This window comes from Psittacula echo, assembly GCF_963264785.1.
Source record: "Psittacula echo genome assembly, chromosome: 1".
NCBI classification, from domain to species: Eukaryota; Metazoa; Chordata; class Aves; order Psittaciformes; family Psittacidae; genus Psittacula; species Psittacula echo.
This window is the reverse complement of record NC_137735.1, coordinates 167094921-167117407: the sequence shown is the minus strand read 5'-3', so window position 1 is coordinate 167117407 and position 22487 is coordinate 167094921. Positions and strand designations below refer to the sequence as shown.

Here is a 22487-nt window from a genome sequence, read left to right as displayed (position 1 = left end):
ATTAGAGTTCCCTGTTTCAAGCTGATCCTTTGGCTTTGTTTATAGTAACATCAGAACTGTAAGCTGGGATTTTAATGTATATTGAAGAAATGTCTTCATTGGTAAGGTAAGAGGGAACCAAAATCATAACCAAGATAGGTTTTTTTTCCCCTCCCAAGTTATTTTGGGTTTAATTTTTGGGTTGTGAAGTTGATTTTTAGAATGACTGTTACACCTCATGGGAGGGTTCCCTGTCTGACCACTGTGGCTACAGTCAAAGAGAGAGGATTTAAAGGTGATTTATGTGTACCAAATGCTTTGTTCAATAAGTTTTCTATCTGCTGGTTGTAGTTCAAGCTCAAAGCTATCTTCTTGTGAAGGGTTGAGTTCTGATGTTCCTTGATGTCTGGGTAACCAGTCAGCCCTGTTGCTCCAGATCTGTCAGGCTGCACAAAGGAGAACTTGAACCCTCCCAAAGTGCTGAATATCCTTACTGCTTGTGTACACACACAGAGCAGACAGTGGATGCATCTGTGTTTAAATCTCAACTTGTGGTTCCCCGAGTACGGATGTGCTGTTCCCCTGCTCCCTGCTGGAGAGGACAGCTTGTGCCTGTGCTTTGGGAGGGTTCTGCAGTTCCTCTGCTTTCACTGGGTTATGGGAGCTTGTTTTCCCAGATGCAGCTCCATGGGCTCAACCAAGTCTTCACTCCTACTGTGGATTTGGATTCTGTAAAGGGTTTTCAGAGACTGGAAAGGGATCTGTTTGGAATGAAATAGGTGGTTGAGTGAGACTGACATCCATAAAAGGCTTTGTGTATTATTCTAGATCTAATCCTTATAACTTGAAATAGGTATTGCTGAAGTATTGCATCAGTGTTCAGGGTAGATGAAGTAGACTTCCTTCTGTGTACTGAGTTCAAAACCACTTTTTAGCCATTTCAGGGCATGTTCTCATGAGATATGAGAGTCTGTGACAAATGGTCAGGTTTTTTGAGGTTGTGGATTTAGGTTTTTGGGGAGATTTTTTTAACACTATAGTGTGGTGAAAGGCTGGATCTTCATTGGTAGGTTTAGTACATCATTGACTTCAGCATTAACGAATAAATGGGTTTTTGCTTGATGCCTGTGCACAAGGCCTGGACTAGAATTAACTTTGTGTTTGTCTTGTAACAAGACCTTTCTGAGGCCATTGCAGTGAGTACTCATACCTCTTCATAGTTCACCAGTACGGAAATAAACTTCTGATTTTGAGAGAGATAGGACTGAAAACTTGATGGTAGTTCTGTGAGTGTCATTAAGGCACCTTGCTGTAATCCTACTCTAACTTAATAAAAAGTAAGTATTAATGATAGCTGTTGATGCATTGATTACTAAAGTACTTGGTTTTGTGCAACAGTAGAATAAAGTAATAATCGTGTTATTTGTAAAACACTTTCAGAGTATCCAAGGAATGAACCCAGTGGTACATCTCATATACATCTCCTTCAAGTAAGAGATCACAAACCTCTGGAGAATTCTGTTCTGATTAACCTGTGTTACCCTTTAGAAGTAAATATTCAAACAATGCCTTTTATTTTTGCTTTGTGGTCCTGTGTGACTGCAGCTTGGTCCTTGCCTCTCAGTGATAATGGGATCTCAGCATGGCCTGTGCCAATTGTTCTCAGTGTGAAAAGATTTCCTTTTGTGTTCAGCCAGATTCTCCCCAAAATAACTTGTGCCCATCACCCCCCTGACTCCTTCTAAAAAGGAGTCTCCGTGTTCTTTGTAGCTACCCTTTCAATACTGGAACATGGTGATAAGGGCTCTCCTGAGCCATCTGTTCTCCAGGCTGAACAAACCCAGCTCTCTCAGCCTTTCCTCACGTGGCTTCCCTTGGGTCATCTTTGTGGCCCTTCTCTGGACACTCTCCAGCCCATACACAGCTTTTTTGGAGAGCAGGGACCAAAACTGAACATAGTATTGCAGATGTGGCGTGACAAGTGCTGAGCAGCGTGGGCCAATGACATCTATATCTCTGCTGGTGATGCCCTTGTTGATGCAGCCCAGCATCCTTTATGTTAATAAATGTTTTCACTGGTGCGAATGGATTTTTGCTGGTATTGCTGAATCCCAGCATGAATGTACCCCAAGTTCCATTTGGTGGGTGTGCCATTGGGCTTTATTACAGCCTCTGCTGCATGTTCCCTCAGCTTGAAGCTGGGACCTGAATGGCACAGGGCAGCAAGGCCCTAATTCCTGTTTTGCATGGGAAATGCTGTGGCTGTTTACTTTGTTCTGTTTACCAGTCCTCAGGCAGTGAAACTGGAAACAACAGAACCTCCTTGTCTGTCACTGACTTCCTTTTCTTGGAGCAAGGATGAAGAAACTGATAGCAGTATTTTCTTCCCTCTACGAACTTGTTTATCTTTCATTTGACTGTCTCTTGTTCCTCCAGCCCTTCCTATAACCACTTCATAAATACAAAATCCCACCAATATAGTGCTTATATTAAGATAATTTCAAACTTTTAGAGGGGATTCCAGTCTTTTTTCCTTTTCCTCTCCCAAATTTAATTTTAGTTTTTAATAGTGATGGACAGATACTTTAAGTAGCTGATTATTGTGATCTTTCAAAGCAACTCTGCTTTGTGCTGTGGAGGCATGACTGATGCTATAAGCAGGCAGGTACCTAAATCTCCCTTGATTTCTTTTTGCAGACTTACTCAAACTTATCATAGAGTCACCAAGAGTGGGTTTAGTGTCACAGGAGCTTCTTGGTGCCATTCAGACTTCTCATAGGATTTGCCTAGAGGATCCTATTTGTATTTAGGTTATTATTGCAGTTAAAGTGTTTATCTGCTCAAAGATGAATAGCTCAGGGACAGAGATACCGAAGAAAGCTGTTCAGCAAGGGTGAGGAGAGCTGTAGCATGTAACTCAGTATCTTTTTTGTAGAAACACTTACATGTTCAACTTTAATTACAATCTTAATATAAGGACCTTGCAGCTCCTCTGTAGCTAGTACTATGTGATTCATGATGGTTGCTTCAGTGTATCACTGTGGTAGGTGGAGGGACAGCTCAGATCTGCGCTGGATCAGAGCAGCTTGTGCAGGAGCCTGTAATAACTTGTGTAACTTTTGCTGGAATAAAGCAAGAAATGCTTTTCTATCCTGACAGAGCTGCAGTACTTAAGATTTTATTTTCCTGTTGTGTATCGGGATGAAACCGAGCTTAAAACATCCACATAACTGCTGAGGTCTTCCTCCTGCATCAAAGGCTATGCCCAGATAGGCAGAGCATCTGGAGACTGAGGTTGAAGTGTGGACTGTGCCTGAAGGCTGGTTTTCTCATGCTTTTGTGGATAGACTCATCCCTGGGTGCCTCATAATGTCTCTTCCAAGAGAAGGCAGAAGAATCAAAGACTGGTAGTGTATGTGCAGCTGGTGAGTAAAACCTGGGACTGTCAGTAACTGCTCTTCCTTTGAGGTGCAGCAACAAGGTTTCATAGCCTATTTGAGCAAGAACATAGCGTCAGTCATTAAGTAATACTTGTGGTCACTGGGCAGGTCCAGGGGAGTTTCTTCCCCATGATGCTGGTAGAGTTTTACTCCTGCCACTTGAGTCAGTGCTGGTGTTTTTCTGAGCTGGCTTGAAACTTTTTAGTCTTATTAACTGAGAGTAACATCTACTACAAAACCAAGCCCTTCTTTTCCTCCTGTTTTAATCAGTTAAATTGGCTGTGTAATTAAATGATGAGTTGAACTGTGTGTACATGAGTATTCAAAGGTTTTCTGTGTAGAGGAACAAACCTTTCTATTCTGGCCAGTGAAATGATACAAATACAGGTGCAACTTCTGCAAGTAGAGGACTTAACTTCTCTGTCCCTGGAGAAGAAACAAAACAGCTTCCTCTAAAGTGAAGAGCCCCATTCAAAAACTCCTTCCAGAGGGTGCATGAGTGTTGTTTTGGTGATGCTTTAAGCTGGGAAGAGACTTCATATCATTGGCACTGCATTTTAAAATATGATGATTGTTTGCTCTATTAACTTTGACTAATGCTGAGATAAAAATGATTAATTGCCAGACTTATTGCAATTAGTGCCATGTGGCATCTGACTACTTCTATTTAAGTCTGTTGATGTGGGAAGCATAACTCTTGCTGTGATATGTTCTGCCTTGTGTCAGAATCTGAAATACTAGAACCATTTTAGTGTTTAAATTGATACTGCAAATCTTAGTGCTGTGGAAACATTAAAAGTCTACTGCTAGTGAAGGTCTACAATAGAGGAAATGTGAAATTACATCTGAAATGATGTCAACATTTCAGATATGTTTTTAAATGTTTTTGATCTATGTTGCTGGGAAAAAAATTATTTTTATATGTCATCCTGATGTATGGCATTGGAAAAACAAAGAGGAAATTTAGTGCAGAGAACTCTTGTGTTCGGTCTTGCTGAAAGATTGCTCTGCTTGTATGTTTAGTGGCCTGTCATGGCTAAAAGAAGTATGAGTAGAGAAAAGATATTTCAGTTTTCAAAAGCCTCTAGGGACTGCAGATATAATACACTTTTAAGGTACAAGGGATCAAAGAAAAAGAGGCATTTTCAGCTAAATTTGCATATAAATACCTGAGAAGGCGCCAGTGTGGAAAGGATGACTTGACTTGCATTAGGTTGAGGGTAAAAGTCCTGAGGTATTCCTGCTTTTTATCTGCCAGTGCTGCTTCTATCAAGTGTCTGATCTTCACATGTAACACAGCAGCTGATTTGCAGCATATTTGATTAAGTCATTAATTGTAAAAGCTAGGACTAGTATTGGGAAAGGTCATGGATTTCAAGGGGAGTGTGGGAGTAATGCTCATGGGCTGTAGATGAAACAGATTACATGCAACAGCGGGATCAGATCTAGCCACAGTATGAGTTCCAGGAAGTTTAATATTTGGAAGACTAAAATGATTTCCATGTAGCAGAAAACCTCCTGGTTTTTTCCATGAAGGCTCTATCTTTGTTGTTTCTTTGCTGCTGGGTTATGGTGTGTTGCAGAAACAAGGCTTGCTCTATGTCACTGAACAGGGAGAATGTAAATCTGTTCCGCGCACCCCCTGGGCAGCTGTTTGTGCGGCTGACTTGACTTCAATCAGCAGAGCCTTTCTATCTCCTTAAAGACAAAATGTATAGGTGACTGACCGCTTGGAATGGTCATAATGCTGCCCTTTGACAGCAGTGAGGAAGGAGAAAAACAGGAATAGACTGTTGAAAAGGCCAGATACCAACTGCAGTCTTGGGAAGGAAGAGAACAAAGGGTGACTTAAGCTTAGACATAAGACATGAGGCACTTGTTGCACAAGTCAGACCAGTCTTTACTACTGGCAAGCCCCAAATTATACCCAGCCCAAGTCTTTACATTTGTAGTCTATTAGGAGCTGTCGTAAATGTTTCAGCTGGTGTTGACAGGGTCCTGGGCAGGAGGGTGGCTTGTGTGTTAGGTTTGTTTTCCTCTATTCCTTTCAAGAAAGGAGCATTGTTCAAAATTGGGCTTACTCCTTTCACTGTAGCTTGTCACAGATTAGCAATTATGGTTTCTACTGGCTTTGCAACTGATTATGTTAACCTTCAGCAAATTAATTATCTTTTGGCTCAGGACTACACACACACCACTTTGTAAAATGGAATTACAGTAGAACCCTGCCAGTTCTTGTCACTCCACTGTGTAACCCTTGTGGTAACATTCATAAGGCTTAATAGTGAGGTGATGACATGAGTGTTCAGACTGCAGCTTCCAGCTGGCTCTGTTGTAGGCATAGCTGATGGAGATGATTAAGTTTTAAGGTGTACTTATTTATGTGAAATGCATATAAAAATAATTGCAAATGAAGACTAAGTAAAAGGCCAAGTTGTGTTTTATTAGGTAACATTCTTTTTCTGGTTTATTGCTGGTTTATTCTGAGTTCTTTCAGTGCTCTGTTAACTAATACATATTAGCAAGGCTGTGTTGTTAAAAATAGTCATAGACAGATTGCAGGAACTGATGAATATTAGCAGAGTTCTTGTAAGCCCTTTACTCAGTTGCTGCTTAAAAGCAAGATCATGAGAGTAGTTGATTTAAATTCTTTCAGTATATATTGGACTCCTAAACTCTAATTTCATGTTTTCACACAGGCTTCCTTTATGGAATATTGCTTAGCAGGGCTGCCTTGGTTTCCTTGCTCTTGCTTTGAGTCCTTTGGGGATCAGTTGAAAATTGCTTGGAGATAGTTTGTAGTAGGAGTTAATTCTACTGATTTCCAAAGTGACTATTTTCCACTGGTGACTGTGCAGTATCTCACAGGGGATGCTGCAGAATGCAAGTGTTCTGCTGTAGTGAAACTTGATTTCCATTGAGATGAGAGTTCATCTGCGTTTCTTCAGGAAAGTTAAATCCTTACTTTCATATCTTCCACCTGTTTCTCCTCATGCAGTAAAGCTACAACTGGGTAGTTAGATGCCACTCTTGTGAGGTACTACTCAGAAGAAATGCTGATTGTTAAGGAGAGAAAGAATGTGTGTGTTGCTGTTGGAATGTTTGGGGTTTTTGGTGTAAAGCATAGTGGAACATAACGATTTTCATGAATAGTTTTTCTGCATCTTTAGTTTCTTTTTCCTGCTTCTGAATAGAGATAATTTTCAAGCCAAAATCTTGCCTTATCTGTCTGTCAGTCTTTACTTGAAAACACAGAGATAGATATGCTAAACCTGAAAGATGGAAGAAAAATATCAGTGTGACATATCTCTTAGTTATTGCTGAATGTGCATGGTGTATGTGGTGACAGAGTACCAGTGATGTTAAAGAGCGAGTTGTTTTTAGGTGCTGAAGGTATCTGTTGAGAGAGTTAACCTGGAACGAGTGCTCACGCTGTCATTGTGCGTGAGATCTTTTTGTCTTCCCCACAAATATGCTTTCAGGTAAGGATGCAGCCAGTAGTTGGATTTACAAAACCAGTTCAGTAATTCTATCATGAGAAAAATGGAAGATGATTTTTGTGTAGCAGGAAGATTCCTGCTGTGTGTGTACAGATGTTGGCAGTAAGAAAATGCCACTTCTGAGGTAAACATGTCTGGTGGTGGATATCACACTAGCTCAGTGTAAACTCATAGTGAAGCCATAGACTAACCTACTGATACTTGGGGCTGGGTAGGCTCCATGGTCACTAGTTAGTGGTAAAGACCAAGGAGCTGCTGCCAGTTTCCAGGCTCAGGGCTCTGCCAGGCAATGTGGGGAGGAACATTAAAACAATTGAAGGAACTTCTTTTTCCATCCCCTGGGGGGAGAAAAAGAATAGTCCAATGCACTTGATCAGATCTCCTGTTCCTGGCATTCTGATGCTTTTCAGGGTGCAAGGAAACCACAGAATGAGGTTGGCCGGGGCCTATCGTGATCATTTGGTCCAACCCCGCTGCTCAAACAGGGTCACCTACAGCCAGTTGCCCTGGACCATGTCCACACAGGTTTTGAGTGTCTCCAAGGATGAAGACTCCACAAACCTCCCTGGGTGACCTGTGCCAGTGCTTAGTCACCCTCACAATGACAAAGTGTTTCGTGATGTTCAGAGGGAGCCTCCAGAGTTTCAGTTTGTGCTCATGGCCTCTGGTCCTGTCAGTAGGTACCACTGGGAAGAGCCTGGCTCCATCTTCTTCACACCCTCTGTTCAGGTATTTATATACAATGATAACATCCCCCTGAGCCTTTTCTTCCCTAGGCTGAGCAGTCCCACTGGTGGGCTTTCTGTTGGTAAAACAGAGCTGGAAAGAAAGAGCTGTAAGCCCACACAAGTCTCCCAAGCCAGGTCTGGTAGCATGTGTGCTCTGATTTGCTTAGGTTAAATGGAATTCGCTGGCTTCTGGCTGTAAGCATCACATAGGAGCTGATATTTTGCTTGAGAGATCATGTGTAAGGACTAAAATCTGTGCAGGAGAATGGCCTGATGTGTGTCCTTGAATATTGGGCATGGAGGTTTGTTTTTCAGGTTTTTAGGATGCAGATGAATTCTGCCAATATTAAATATTGATTTTCTTTAGACTTTCGTCAACAAAAATGTTCTTTTCAACTCCTGACATCCCAGATATTTCAGGTCTCCAAGATACCCTGAATAATAAAGGAGTTTTAAGCAAAAAACATGTAAAATTTCTGTCCTGTAAGCAGAGAATGCCAAGCAGTTACAGAGATCTAAAGCGTATTTTTTTAGTTACTTAATTCCATGGTTTATTAAGTAGCTATCAGAAACAGGGTACTTCAAGCCCCAGTTTTAGGAAGTCCTTTAAATAAGGTGCTTTTCATGCAGCACTTGGTAAATCCCAGTCTGAATTCTTACCCCAGAGCGTAACAGTGATTTTTCACAGGAGCCGTGTCCTCTGAGGCTGTTTGTTCAAATCATCTTGTTTATTCTCAGCTGGAATGCAGGGCTGTGGGCTGTGGGGGAGAGCACCAGCACGGGGCCTGCGTGACACTTCTTGTTAACAAACAGCATCTTTGTTCCAGTGTCTGCTGCTCATGTAGCTGTAGAGGGCCAGTGTCTGGAAAAAGGAGGAGCACGTGTCAAGTGGCTTGGTTCTGTGGAGCAAATGCTGCGAGAGGAGGAGGAGGAGCGCTTTCCCTGGCTGTTCTTGATAAACTGATTCAGAATATGGTCTAGAAACACAGATTTACTTCATGAAGACTAAACCAGAGCTTTACAAGGACAGGGCAGAAATCTGCAATCTGAAGACTGGTAAAGTGTTGTGTTGATTTATGTACTGGTCCTGAGCTGTTTGTTATGTGCTGTTTTACTTCTCTTTCCTTTCACATTAGTGATAACTGAGTTTTAAATACTTCAGTAGTATTAAAGTAGATAATTATGTTTAATGATGGAAGAAATGTAGCTCAGCTTCTGGAAATACTGTTTTCCTGAGGAAATTTCACTTGCTGAGTAGAAGGGATTGATTTCTAAGTAACTATTTCACTTCATGTTAAAAGTTCCTCTCTCTGCCTGAAGAGAAAAATAAAGTATAATAAATAAAACTTAATCTTTTCTGTTCAGAGCAAGCTTAATATCTATGTGCAGGCATTTATCAAGGTTTTTCCTTTTGAACATTGTCTACCCACAACAAAATACTGTTAGGTGCACGTCATGGCTTTTATTTCATTGTTTGTGGGAATGGACTCAAAGGAAAACAAACAGCCTCAGTATTAAAGAGACTCTGATATGACCAGAGACTTAGCAAATGTTTTGTTTATTGCTCTGATATCTGCTTTGGATGTGTAGATGTGTAGCAGTTGGTGGTAGAGCCTGCAGACACACAGGAATTTGTGCCAGTGTAGTTCTTTGTGCAGTGGAATGTGTAATGTGCAAACAAGCAAGAATTTGAGTGAAGTAATGGAAAACAAATTGGCGTGTTCCAAGTCTTCAGGGTTTTAAACTGCTCCATAGTGAGGATGGGTCAAGGAACAAAAAAAGGGAGAAATCATTCCAGGATTTCAGATGAGATTGTGCAGGATGCTGTTAGCATTGCTGCTGGGGGCGTTGGTTGACAGCTACTGAACACGAGCAGCTAGTGAGTGCCCAGGTGGGCAAGAAGGCCAAGAGCATCCTGGCCTGTATCAGCACCAGTGTGGCAGCAGGGCCAGGGCAGTGATTGTGCCCCTGCACTGGGCACTGGTGAGGCTGCACCTCGAATCCTGTGCTCAGCTCTGGGCCCCTCACTACAAGAGAGACATTGAGGGGCTGGAGTGGGGCCAGAGGAGGGCACCGGAGCTGGTGCAGGGCCTGGAGCACAGTGTGATGGGGAAGGGCTGAGGGACCTGGGGGGTTCAGTCTGGAGAAGAGAAGGCTCAGGGGGGACCTGATGGCTCCCTACAAGTGCCTGAGAGGAGGATGGAGCCAGGAGGGGCTGGGCTCTGCTCCCAAGGAACAAGGGATGGGACAAGAGGAAATGGGCTCAAGGTGTACCAGGGGAGATTTAGACTGGATATTAGGAAATGTGTTTACCACAAGGGTTGTCAAGCGCTGAACAGCTGCCCAAGGATGTGGTGGAGTCACTGCCCCTGGTGGTATTTAAAAAAACATGTAGATGTGTCACTTAAGGACATTGTTCAGTGGCAGACGTGCAGTGTTGATAGTTAGACTTGATCTTAAAGGCCTTCTCCAAATTAAATGGTTCTATTATTCTACTTAAATTTATTGCACATCTGTAAGAGGCAATTTACCTGCAGTCCTGTGTCAGCTCTGGGTTAAGAAGGATGTGGAGCTGTTGGAGTGAGTCCAGAGGAAGCCAAGAAGATGCTGCAAGGGCTGGAGCAGGTCTGCTCTGGAGCCAGACTGAGAGAGCTGGGCTGGGTCAGCCTGGAGAAGAGAAGGCTCCTGAAGGGGAGACCTTAGAGCAGCTCCAGTGCCTAAAGGGGCTGCAGGAAACCTGGAGAGGGGCTTGGGACAAGGGCCTGTAGGGACAGGCCAAGGGGAATGGCTTTAACCTGCCAGAGGGGAGACTGAGATGAGCTCTTAGGCAGAAGCTCTTCCCTGTGAGGGTGCTGAGGCGCTGGCCCAGGGTGCCCAGAGAAGCTGTGGCTGCCCCATCCCTGGCAGTGTTCAAGGCCAGGTTGGACACAGGGGCTTGGAGCAAGCTGCTCCAGGGGAAGGTGTCCCTGCCTGTGGTAGGGGTTGGAGCTGGATGAGCTTTGAGGTCCCTTCAACCCAAACCAGGCTGGAGTTCTATGATTTAAAAACGTGGAGTTTTATTTTAAATGTGCATATGATACGTACAGAGGTGACCTAATTGTGGAGAGCAGAATAACACTCAGAATTCAGTTGGAAATCTTCTGCTACTCAGTCACACTGGCACCTCCAGATCACTTATTTCCTCCCTCAGAAGATAAATACTGGGGCTGTTTAGGATTGTGTCCTTGTGTACAACTAGTTTAATTTTTCACCTGTGTACTTATATTTCTTACATACCACCACCACTTTCTGTTCCTGAAGAAATTGTGTCTTTTCAACTCTTAGAGAGTTGGTGAGGTAAGGAGAGACTGATAAGAGTGCTGAAGGAAGAAAGCATGTAGTGATGCTAGGCAATGCTCTTCTCTCACTTTGTAGGGCTGACAGCAGTCCACAGGTGTCTAGTTTAGCAGCTTAAAATTAGGTTGTTGCAAAATGAGCCAGATTCTAGTCCTATCCTCAAGTACCCTTTTGGAAGTTGAAATCCATCAGTTCATGAGTTAGCAGCCCCAACAAGTAAGATAACCTGATTTAGAAGTGCAGCAGAAGAGCACTTAACTGGCTGTTTTGTCAGTCCTCTTTCTTTTTTGTCCATCATCACAGGTTGGGACGTTCTGTTCCATTTTCTGACTCTGCCAATGCTTCAGTTCCTTTGCATGCTGCTTTTCTAAGCTTACACATTTATAGTACTTGTAAATGTAGGAAATAGGTTAACATCACAGGTGGTGAGGGGGAAACACTCCCGAATGAGTGTTACATGTATCAGGCTAACTGTTCAGTAAACTTTGTTCCTGGCCTTTCTCTCTTTGGTTTCCCTTTTTCGAGAGGTAGGTGTGACATTGCTGCTTGTCCGGGTTGTAAGCACTCTTCCTGTACCTTGTTAGCCTGATTTTTGGAGGGGGCTCAAATACAGTGTTTTAGCAAGCCACGTCTCGCCCAACCTGTTGCTGTGTCTGGGATTGCCCCCGCCTGGGCACAGGATCTTGCACTTCACGTTGTTGAACCTCATGAGGTTGGCATTTGCCATTATTTCACATCTTTAACTGCTTTCAGTTATATAAGACTTACTGGATAAAACTGGTGAGACTTCAGAATACCAGTTACCTGTCTTCAGTTTCCTAGTGATGTATTTTTGTGCCTAGGAAGGTATTTCATGAAGAATTTTTCTTGTTCCCATATTTAGCTTGTACTTCATCGAGAATCATTGTGCAGTTCCTAACTTGGGGATATTTAAATAACTCCTCTTAGAAGAAAAAAAATCATATTTTATGCTTATCTGTCAAAATATAACCTCTTGTCCCCAACTTGAGCTGTTCTCTGGGTTTTCAGTATGGATGGATTAACGTAACATTAAACTATCTTAGCGTAGCAAGAAGGTTAAGATGATTCTGGCAGGAAGTGAAGAGGATTATTTTCAAGGCACTGAATATGATAATTTCCCCACTAAATGTAATTGAATTGTCATGAGGCACAGAACATGCCAAAGTTTGATTCCTATGGTACTCGTGCAGAGGAGAGGAAGGTAAGCCCTGGCCATGCTTTCAACCTTAATAATTCTTTTAAGCAAAGGTTTAAGCTTTGCTTCAGCTTCTGCTACTTACCACGTGTGTGTTGTTGAAGAGCTGTGCATGCATCAACCACTATGTATTACAATATTGACTCATTATTCAGCCACCCTCTTTGTCAGATCAAATCTAATCTCTCCTTTACTGGGAAAGTCATAGAAGAATTTTATTCTCCCTTTCTCCAAGCCCAGCAGCAGTGGTGCTTAAAACAAGTAAACGTTTCCATCACAACTCTCCGTTGGCAAAAAGGTCATTAGGGTTGCTCAATACTTGAGTTCTCTGCAGAAACATCAGCTTTCTAAGCAAGCATGAAGTTTACTTTTGAAAACCCTATGATTTGCCTTCTATAAAGTTTTATTTTGAGCACTTTGTGTCTTACAAAAGAAATCATGATTTATTTTTATTATGGTTCCTTTACCTTCTCACTTTAAAAGTAGTCCTTGGCTTCATCTACGGCTTCATGTCAGTGTAGATTTGGTAGCTTTAGTGGACCTTGTTGGTTTAGTGGGCATTGTGTGGCAACTAGTAAAGGATAACCCCTGGATTATTATAGCTGTGTTGGGGAATATGTAGTGCTTGAATACACTCAGAGTAGAGTTCAGTGTCTGCCCTTGTGTGGTAACAACGCTGGGGAGGGTTCTAAAAGGGTTATGTGGTTGGTGTGTCAGACTTGTGTGTCAGTGTTCATGTAGGTAGTTGGGGTAACAGAGTCCTGCAGTTGCTATGAAACCGTGTCACAATAAGCCAAACTGCTTTGTGCATTGCAGTCCTCTTTAGGCTTCTGAATAAAGGTGGATCCAGCACTGGGAGGAGCAGGAGGAACAAGTGCACTGCTTGGACAACACCAAAGGCTGAGCTACCTGAAATGAGTCTATTTACCTCTTACAGGGAGGACATTATTTGTCAATGATGTGGCACAGAGATGTGGAGCTTCCAAACAAAGCAAATGGAGTTAAAGGTTGTTTTTTACCTCCCTTGAATAACTGTGTCAATACCTCTGTGTTGGTTCTGGTGCACATGGGGGGAAAAAGGACAGAGCTTGATGTCTTCACTAATAAATGGGAGTAATATGATTGGCAGATGTTGGTGACAGGCAGAAGGGGCCAGAAGGGAGGATAACTGAGGGTAACTTCTGGACATCAGAAGTGAAAGCTTTGAAGCAGCTGTCAGACTTCCAGTTCAGGGAAGCTTGGGAAAAGCATCACTGGTGTTTGTGTCTGCGATGGGGCATCCTGCTCAGGTTCTCTCTGCATTACAGTATCACAGTATGCTAGAGATTGGAAGGAACCTCAAAAGATCATCCAGTCCAATCCCCCTGCTGGAGCAGGAACACCTAGATAAGGTTACGCAGGAATGTGTCCAGGCGGGTTTTGAATGTCTCCAGAGAAGGAGACTCCACAACCCCCCTGGGCAGCCTGTTCCAGTGTTCCGCATTGTTCCGCAGTGTTCAGCATTCCCCTACAGCTGCTTCAAGTGGAAAGATGGAGAGACCATGCTCAGTGTTTGAGAGCTTAGAAGACCCCCTTGGCACAACTTCTTGTCTAAATATTGAGAAATCTGTAGATAAATTGCATTAAAGAAATAGTGGGTTTGAACAAATGTGTTAACAAAATCATATGGTAGAGAACAGTAATTTCTGATCTGTTTTTCTATGTCATGGCCCAGATGGTTGATACATACAATTCCTGAAGTTCATTATGTTGCCATGAACTGAATAGTGACGAAAAAACATATGCCTGGAGTTTGTTATAACAGTGTGTGCTTGAAAACTGTTTCAAACCTTTTTGAAGCTTTGCTTTATCTGGAGTTTGCTGCTTTTTAATAATGGAAACCAATGAACTCTTTCACAGTCTTACCATTGATTAAAACTGATGTTCCTCATTGTTTTAAAATCATCACATTTGGGATGTTGCAGTGGAATATGTATGTTGTTGAATATGCAAAGCAGCATCTTTCTTATTTTTGCTTTCTTGGTGCCCTCTTTACATTCCTGTCCATGTCCTAGAGATGGTTTCTGCTAAGGGAACAAAGCTGAAGAGGTGAATTCAGTTACACACTCAGTCTGCTTCACCTCCTCTCCATCAAACCAGATTTATCTATGCTTTAAGTCCACTGCAGTGTACTGATGTCCAGTGTGTACCCACATACCTGTTTATTCCTGCCTATTGAGCTTCCTTTTGTCATATCCTTACACTTACTCCAGCTCTGGGTTACCCAGGTTGCAGTTCCAATCCTATAGCAATGTACTTCCCTGTTTCCTGAGAAGTCAGTCTGCGGCAATTTCTCAGCTGAAGTCATACGGTATTTTTTCAGCATTCAGCAGTATTTAACTCCTCTCTACAAATCCTGTAAATAGTTCACACTTTTTCTTTAACCATTAGTGTATGTTTTGCCTTTCTTTGACTACGTGAACTTTTTGTGGAACTGGCCGCTAGTGGCTTTTACCGTGGTCTTGAGTCTTTCAGTTAGTGGGTTGTGGAGTATTATTTTTGAAACCTTTCATTTAATACCTGCTTTGGTGGAAAACCGGGAATATTCTAAACTGAGCCGCTCGGACACCATGCAGTAATTGTGTTTTACTCTGAACGGCACTCAAGACGTGAACCAAGGTCACATTTTGCTTTGATACAATTGTTTTATTTGCATTTCTCCATCCAAGTAGGCTCTCTGAAGTTGAAGATGATTTTCCAAATCTTTAGCTGGAGTTCTTTGCTCTCAAGGGAGAGAATCTGAACAGCATCATCTGAATTCTCCACAGGTGCAGGTGCCGAGCAGGATGCTGCTATCAGACTTGCCCAAGAACGAGCAGAAATAGTTGCCAAGTATGACAGAGTAAGTGAACTTGATAATAATATTAAAGATAGCTTATAATTAGTGTTAGTAATATGTCTGTTTCAAAAATGAATCATGATTCCTGCTAGCTTTTGTTTCAAATACTCTATATAGTACTGATCTGATGGTTTTGTGATACACTGCCCTCTGGATGAATTAAGTTTTCCATCCTTGGGGGATATGCTGGATAAGGACTGAATCAACTCATTTTTCAGGTGCATGGCAAGTTGCTGTGGGGCTATTTTAAGGTATTGTAATGTATTAGAAGTAATGAAACTGGGGTGTTTGGGGATGCTCAGTAGATCTATGAGATCTGAGGTACTCTAATTGTTATTACATTTGTGTTATGGTAATGGAAACAGTTAAATCATTACAGAGAACTTGAAAGATGAGTGAACTGCATTGTTTGTCAGATTACTGTGAGGAATTGAATACATACCCCAGGTATCCTTCTTCTTGAACTGTTTTGCAAAGTAAGAGCACAGAACAGAGTATGCCTGGAATGCTTACCCTGTGTTCACATATTCTTGGAACACTTAATGGACTTTATAAGTGTCACTGGAGTGCTGAGCATTAGGCTTCTAAGTAGAGTTCATAGAACGTTTTACATGCTACACGTAGTGGTGCTTTGCACAATGTGCACTTAAGGGGGTGACTCTGGGTTTTTAATAACCACAATGGCAGTGGGTTGACCCTAGCAGGACATCAGGTGCCCACCAAAGCCACTCTGTCACTCCGATCCTGAACTTGACAGGAGAGAAATAATACAACCAAAGGTTCATGGGTTGAGATAAGGACAAAGAGAGATCACTCAGTAATTACCATCATGGGAAAACCAGACTTAAATTGGGGAAATTAGTTTATTACCAATCAAATCAGAGCAGGATAAGGAGAAATAAAACCAAATATTAAAATCACTTCCTCTCCCCACCCCTTCCTTCTTCTTGGGCTTAACTCACTTGGAATTCTCTGTCTCCTCCCCTCGAGCAGCACAGGGAGATGCGGAATGGGGGTTGTGATCAGTTCCATCCCATGTTGTTTCTTCTGCTTGTTCCTCCTCAGGGGAGGACTCCTCACACTCTTCCCTTGCTCCACTGTGGGTTCCCTCCCACAGGAGGCAGTCCTCCATGAACTTCTCCAACACGAGTCCTTCCCATGGGCTGCAGTTCTTCACGAACTGCTCCAGTGTGAGTCTGTTTCATGGGCGCACTCTTTCAGGAACAAACTGCTCCAGTGTGGGTCTGTTTCATGGGATCACCGGTCCTGCCAGCAAACCTGCTCCAGCCTGGGCTCCTCTCTCCCCAGGGCCACAGGCTGGCACTGGCTCTATGGGACATGGGGGAAGCTTCTAGCAGCTTCTCACAAAAGCCACCTCTATAGCCCTCTGCTATCAGACCTTGCCACACAAATGCAATACATTTTGTGGTTTGACTGGTGGCCTCTCTTCATACTCCATAACCTATGTGTAGCCCATACCAGGAGAAATTATAGCTGAAATAACTTAAATTTCTGCAAGTCTTATGGAAATCGGTAATTGGAGTAGATAGAGGAGCATGAGTGAATGCTTCATGGAGGGAAAACTCAGTGCTGCGTTCTGTCTGACAGCTGCTGGAACTCAGCATGGGCATTAGCTCAACACTGCCCATAGTATGTGATGTTGTCAGGTAATGATTCAGGAAAGGCGGACTATGGAAATGAAACGAGTAGAAGGCACTCTGTGGGGACCTTGATGGACTATCATGGAGGTTAACAATGAGTTTGAGATTATTACAAGTTTGTAGTCAAAATCAGTGGTTGAAACTTACTGTGTGTATAACAGTGATCAAAAGAGATTTCCTCTGATGAAAATACTCTTTGTAGGGGCTGGAGGAGGGTTTGCTACTCTCTTTTTTCTTGGTTGGTCAGTTTAGGACTAGTGTTCTCCTCCCCTTCCTCTGTCCTACTGCAAGTGTGTCCCAAAGATTAGTCTTTGAGTGGTTGAATCGTCTGTTTTTTAGCTTATTGTGTCATAAAACTCATTTTGGGTCTTTTTTGTTTCCCTTTCCCTCTAGGGCCGGGAGGGTGCGCAGATTGAGCCATGGGAAGATGCTAACTATCATCTCTACAAAGTCATAGATAGATTTGGGTTTCTACAGTAAGTAGCAAACTTAAAATGAAAATAAGATTAAGAATTTGCTACTATTATTATTTATACTTTTTAGTGTGTCAATGGTTTCGAGTATTTTATTTGGGAATGAAAATTGATAGTCTACAAGAAATCTATTTCAAGCTGAATTAGATTGCAGAAAAATTCTTATTTCAAGTAAGTGTGTTAGAGACAAAGTTGAAGTTACTGGAAGGAGTTTTAAAATGTTGTTATAATATTGATCTTTAAAAAAAATCCCAATGTATTTAAGGTTATTTAATGGTTGTATGTGAAGAGCTGTGCATCCCAATCCTTAAAAGCTAAATATCATTTAACTTCATGTGCTCAGTAGCCTTACTGAAGTCTCTGCTGATTTGGGACCTAATGCTGTGTCTTAGTCAGAAAATGCCAGAATGAAGATTCAGTGGCCCTGTGGGTAGCTCCTTTCTAACAAATGGTTTCTGTCTCTTTGGCAAGTAGAAGATGAGAGTATTAGATAGTACAAGGACTTTTGAGGTTGGCAGATGTAAATATCCAACTGGCAGGAACTGAACACGAGCTGACTTGCTACTTTTGGTAATATCTACTCAATGTTCTCCACCATTCTTTGGCACTGGTGTTTGAATACATGAAAGGTAGTTAAAATGCAGGAAAATCAGCAATGAGTGGAAAACTTAGTAATAACTATGTACTTTTATAGTAATGAGGGAGAGGGGAGAGAGTGTGTGTGTTTTTGGGGGATCCCCTTCTGTGCTGTCATCGTTTTTATAAGCTGTCAGTTAAACCAACCTTTACCTGCAGACAGCCTTTGCTTTATCACAGTGAGTTAATTTGATGTGTGACCTCCAAGCATTCTGTTTCACACAGAGAGGTCTTTGTGTTGGCAATCTACAGCTGCAATGCCACGTGTCTGGTGTAGCTGCAGTTGCAGGCATGCTTCATGGAGAGTGGATGTCAGAAGAACTGCTTGTGCAAAAGTAATTGAAGCCACTCTTAAGTTCACCCCTGACTTCAGTGGAAATTGAATCAGGCCTTCAGATTTGCAAGTGGAATTACTGATTTTGGCATCCTTATGAACTCCTGAACTTTTCCTTATATTATGATATTTGCCTTTTTATATCTTAGGCATGGAAGAATATTATTCATGTCTGCTTCAGTTGCTGCTGCAGTCAGTTTTCATGGCTCCAGTGCTGTGATATATTTGAGATGCAGTTATGGAGTTATGCTGAATGGCAGAGTGATGTGTAGCTGTTTCCCTGCTGCTCTTGCTGTAACTTCAAGCTCCAGTGGGCATCTGCAGTTGTTCTTGTGATGGGGCAGGGTAGATGGACCTTAGTTGTTAGACTACTTCCTCCCTAGTAATGTCTCTAGCCACCAATGCAGAAATTCTCTCTCTAGTCAACTTCAGGGGATGAAATTTGAGAGATTAATTATACATGAAGACGACATAAACCAACAGTGTACATAGATACTCTGTCTCTTCATTAATTGTATATTTGTTGTTCCTATGCTAATTGATGTCTTGTCATAAGGCAGATTTCACCTGAGACAGCCATCAAGACTGCTTTATGATTCTTTAAAGCAAATTCATTGCAACTGATGCTTTTATTTTCCTGAGAAAGAAAACCTCTCATTATAGGAGCTCTATAATTAGAATCATAGAATAGTTAGGGTTGGAAAGGACCTTAAGATCATCTAGTTCCAACCCCCCTGCCATGGGCAGGGACAGAAACACCCCAAACTAAACCATGTCACAACTGTCTTTCTCTGAGAAGACAATTTATATTGCATTGTAGATTTTAACTGTGATCTGGGTTCATGTATACTGCAGTACTGAATGTGTGCAATCTGCTATTTAGGAAAGAAACTCCTGTTGTTACGAGACTTTGAAACTAAGCTGTGTGTACCAAAAGCCTCAAACGTTATCATCCGGCAGAGCTGTAATTCCCCATGACCTGTCTGTCAGGTGCTTACAGTGTACATTAACAAACAGGCTGAGGCACATGGAGAATCTGGGGGCTGCATCAAACTTGAGATCTGTAATGATCTGTAATCTTGTTTACACTGACATCTTAAAATACTAAGTAGCTGAAAGCTGTCTTTTGTATCAGAAGGCTGTTGGATGTGGGGAACCTGATGGAAGACTAGGGCCTGTTTTCTCAAGTACATTAGTCCTTGATTAGTGTCAGTAGTTTATAAGCTTCTCTTTCTCCTTGGTTGCATCCCATCTGCAGCTTTCCTGGGCCCTGTGTAGGTGCATTCAGTTGGTTCAGTCGGTTGCTGATAGGGCAGAGAAGATAAGTTTGATGGGATGAAGCACTCAAGCTGCCTGTGTAGCTTGCCACTGAAGACAACTTGAAGAGTAGTTTTGGTCTAGATCTACTATTCTTCTGGTGTCCCAGTGTCCTTATTTGTGCCCAACCGGGAATCAGTGAACTGGGGGAACCTGAAGATGTGCTCTTACTGTCTTCCTGCCATTCCAGTAGAAGTGGGTAAAGCTGTTTAGATTTTTCCTCTGAGAGCATACTGAGTAGCAGAGGGAAGGTGCGTTTCTATGGAACAGTGTAGAAATTGCTAGTGGTTGGAAACAGATAGGACATTTCCCTTCAGGTGAAATATCTCACCTTAAGGGTAACCTTCATTCAAGACCAGCATGAAATATCTGGCAACTTTGATCAATTCTAATTCTTGTTGTACTATTTATTGTCTATAGTAGTTAGGACCATCTTTACCTAGCACTGTCTGAAATTTTTAATAGCTGCTGCCTTAAGAACACAATTTGTTCACTGTAGTGCTTTCATTTTGCAAATATGTCAATGAATGTGGAAGTTCTGGTTGACTTTGGGTATTAAAAGGAAATTGGTGTGGATGGCTAATTAAAATAGCTATTTAAAACCAAGCTGGGTTAATACCAAGTGAATTTAGAGAACAAGAAAATAAGTTCAGTGAGAATTACCACAGCATTGTAACAGTGAGAATTAGTTGAAATGAATAAAGGGAAGTTGGATAGGAGGTTCCAGCAAACATGCTAAGCTGTGAAATAGCCCCATGGGGAGCTGTCTGTCTCTTGAGATGTGGAAGACAAGATTATACAAAACAAAATGGACCTATGAGGAGTTCTGTCAGTGGGACTAAATTCTAATGGGTATGTTTTCAGTAGAGTTAGCTCATAAATTGTATTTGAGAGGCATGCATGAACCAGAATGAGTTAGAATCTCATTATGGCTGAAATGTAGAAAGCTTGGCCTTAGCAATTACTGGTTTTGAGAGACTGTAAGGAAGTGGTGGTCATCATGGTTTGTTTAAGCCATATGGTGGTGTGGGCAAACCAATCTCAACGTGGGGAATTTTTTACATAATTCAGTTTATTGCCAAATAACACAATATTCTGACTGCTGATTTGGATACAGAAAGGAGATACCCCAAAGCATCAAAACATTAATGGACACCTAGGGGAAATACCTCTCTGCCCTCTGCCTCCAGGACAAACTTGCTTTGCTTTTCGCTGTGGGTCACCCTTGGCTCACCCCAGTTCCTTTGGTGAGGCAACAGGCAGTGCAGGGGTCGAGGTCTTGTATGAAAGGGCTTCTTCCTGCTGTTCCTGGTTTCTTTCTTGTTTTGGTTTTTCTGCTGCTTGTGTCTTTCTGCTGCCCCCATCTGGGTCTCATCTGGGCTGCAGACCCCTTGGAGGTGTGCTCCTCTACCCTGGCACAGTATGCCTCCTCTGAGACCACATCTCCAGCCATGTTCCCAACAGCATCTCCTTCCATGTGTCTCTTCGCTTCTCCCCACATCTCTCCATTTCACCTGGATCTAGCAGCTGCCGTGCATTTAGAGTAATGTTTTTAGTAGAGGCATCATGGGTTCCTCCGACTAACTGAGGCTTTGGAACATGCTGGGTTGGTTACAACTGTTTTGGAGCTGGCTGGAGCAGCCATGACTGGCACAGGGCGGGTCATGGCCCCATCCCACAAAGGTTATTGTGTGAATTTCTTCCAAATACCTCATCTAAATCTCCCCTCTTTCAGCTTAAAGCCATTCCCACTTGCCTTGATTCCCCTAAGACCTTCGTACAAAGTCCCTCTCGAGCTTTGTTTTTGGCCCCTTTAGGTAGTGCTCTAAGGTCTCCCTGGAGCCTTCTGTTCTCCAGGCTGAACCAGCCCAGCTCTCTCAGCCCGTCTCCAGATCAGAGCTGCTTCAGCCCTTGCAGCATCTCCATGGCCCTTCTCTGGACTCGCTCCAACAGGTCCACGTTTTTCTTACATTGTTGCCCCCAGAGCTGAACGTGGTGCTTTCAGTGCACTGTTTTCCAAGGGAAAAAAGGCCATTTCAGAGTCTCAGAGGTCCCGAATGACTCTGAGGGGACAGATCAGTTCTGAGAGCCACGTTTCAGGTGCTGATGTGCCTCCTCGTAGCTGAGATTGTGCTATCTGTGTGCCACCTGGTCCCAGCTGATTGCTACTCGTGCTTTCCAGTGCAGGATTTCCAACCCTGTTCTAATCTCAATTTGTAAAGCAGTACAAGGCAGGTGAAGGAGCATTGGGTCATCTCAGTACCATCTCATACAGTATTAATTTCATTAGTGTTGTTCATCTTAATTGATACAGACTTATTTCTGTCAAATGCTGTTGGTCTTCCTCAAAGTCACCACATGGAATAATGCCTATTAAAATGTTACTCTTCACTTATGTTTATGTAGGTATAGCCCATGTCAGGGAGCTCTTAGTCTCAGTCATGACCACAAGAGTCATGAGAGATCAGCAGCTCAGTGTGTTTCTTCCAGTGCATTGTGATTACCTGTAATCCTAAAAATGTTTGTTTTCTTCTTAAAATAAGGCAGCGACATCCCTACTCACAACTTTCAGACATGGTCCTTATTTAATACAGCTTATTTTCCAGTAAAAAAATCCCTGATTTCACATTATACTGTAGAAATACTGAACAATGGGGCTGATGTGAAAATACACTTAATTTTTAAAAGGAGCAGTTTTTCCTCCAGGAAATCCAGCACCAGTGTTGGTATATACAGTGTGATAGTGTTTTGGTCACTCCATGCTTGAAACTGCATGTGATGGATAGTTTGTCTATACCTGCAGTTGGTGGAGGTCCGTCAGGCCATCTCTGGGGACCACTGCAGCACTCGGATGAGCCTTAGTCTATCACAGATGACTTTTTCAATCAGGTGTTTTAGGAACGGGAGAAGTGCCTCAGATCACTTCAGATAGTCATAGCAAAAACTATTCCAGCTGTTTTGGAAGTGAAAAAGATGGAATGTGGTTGGT

The 22487-nt window shown here is 42.5% G+C and overlaps 1 protein-coding gene across 1 annotated transcript in view; it reads left to right on the top strand.

The window, feature by feature from the left end:
- Positions 1-22487, top strand: part of USP6NL (USP6 N-terminal like) — a 118567-nt gene that overhangs the window by 36594 nt on the left and 59486 nt on the right. Inside the window, exons 3-4 of the mRNA XM_080627836.1 lie at positions 15007-15080; positions 17132-17214. Of these exons, the coding sequence (XP_080483962.1) occupies positions 15007-15080; positions 17132-17214 (157 nt within the window). The remainder of the gene's footprint in view (positions 1-15006; positions 15081-17131; positions 17215-22487) is intronic.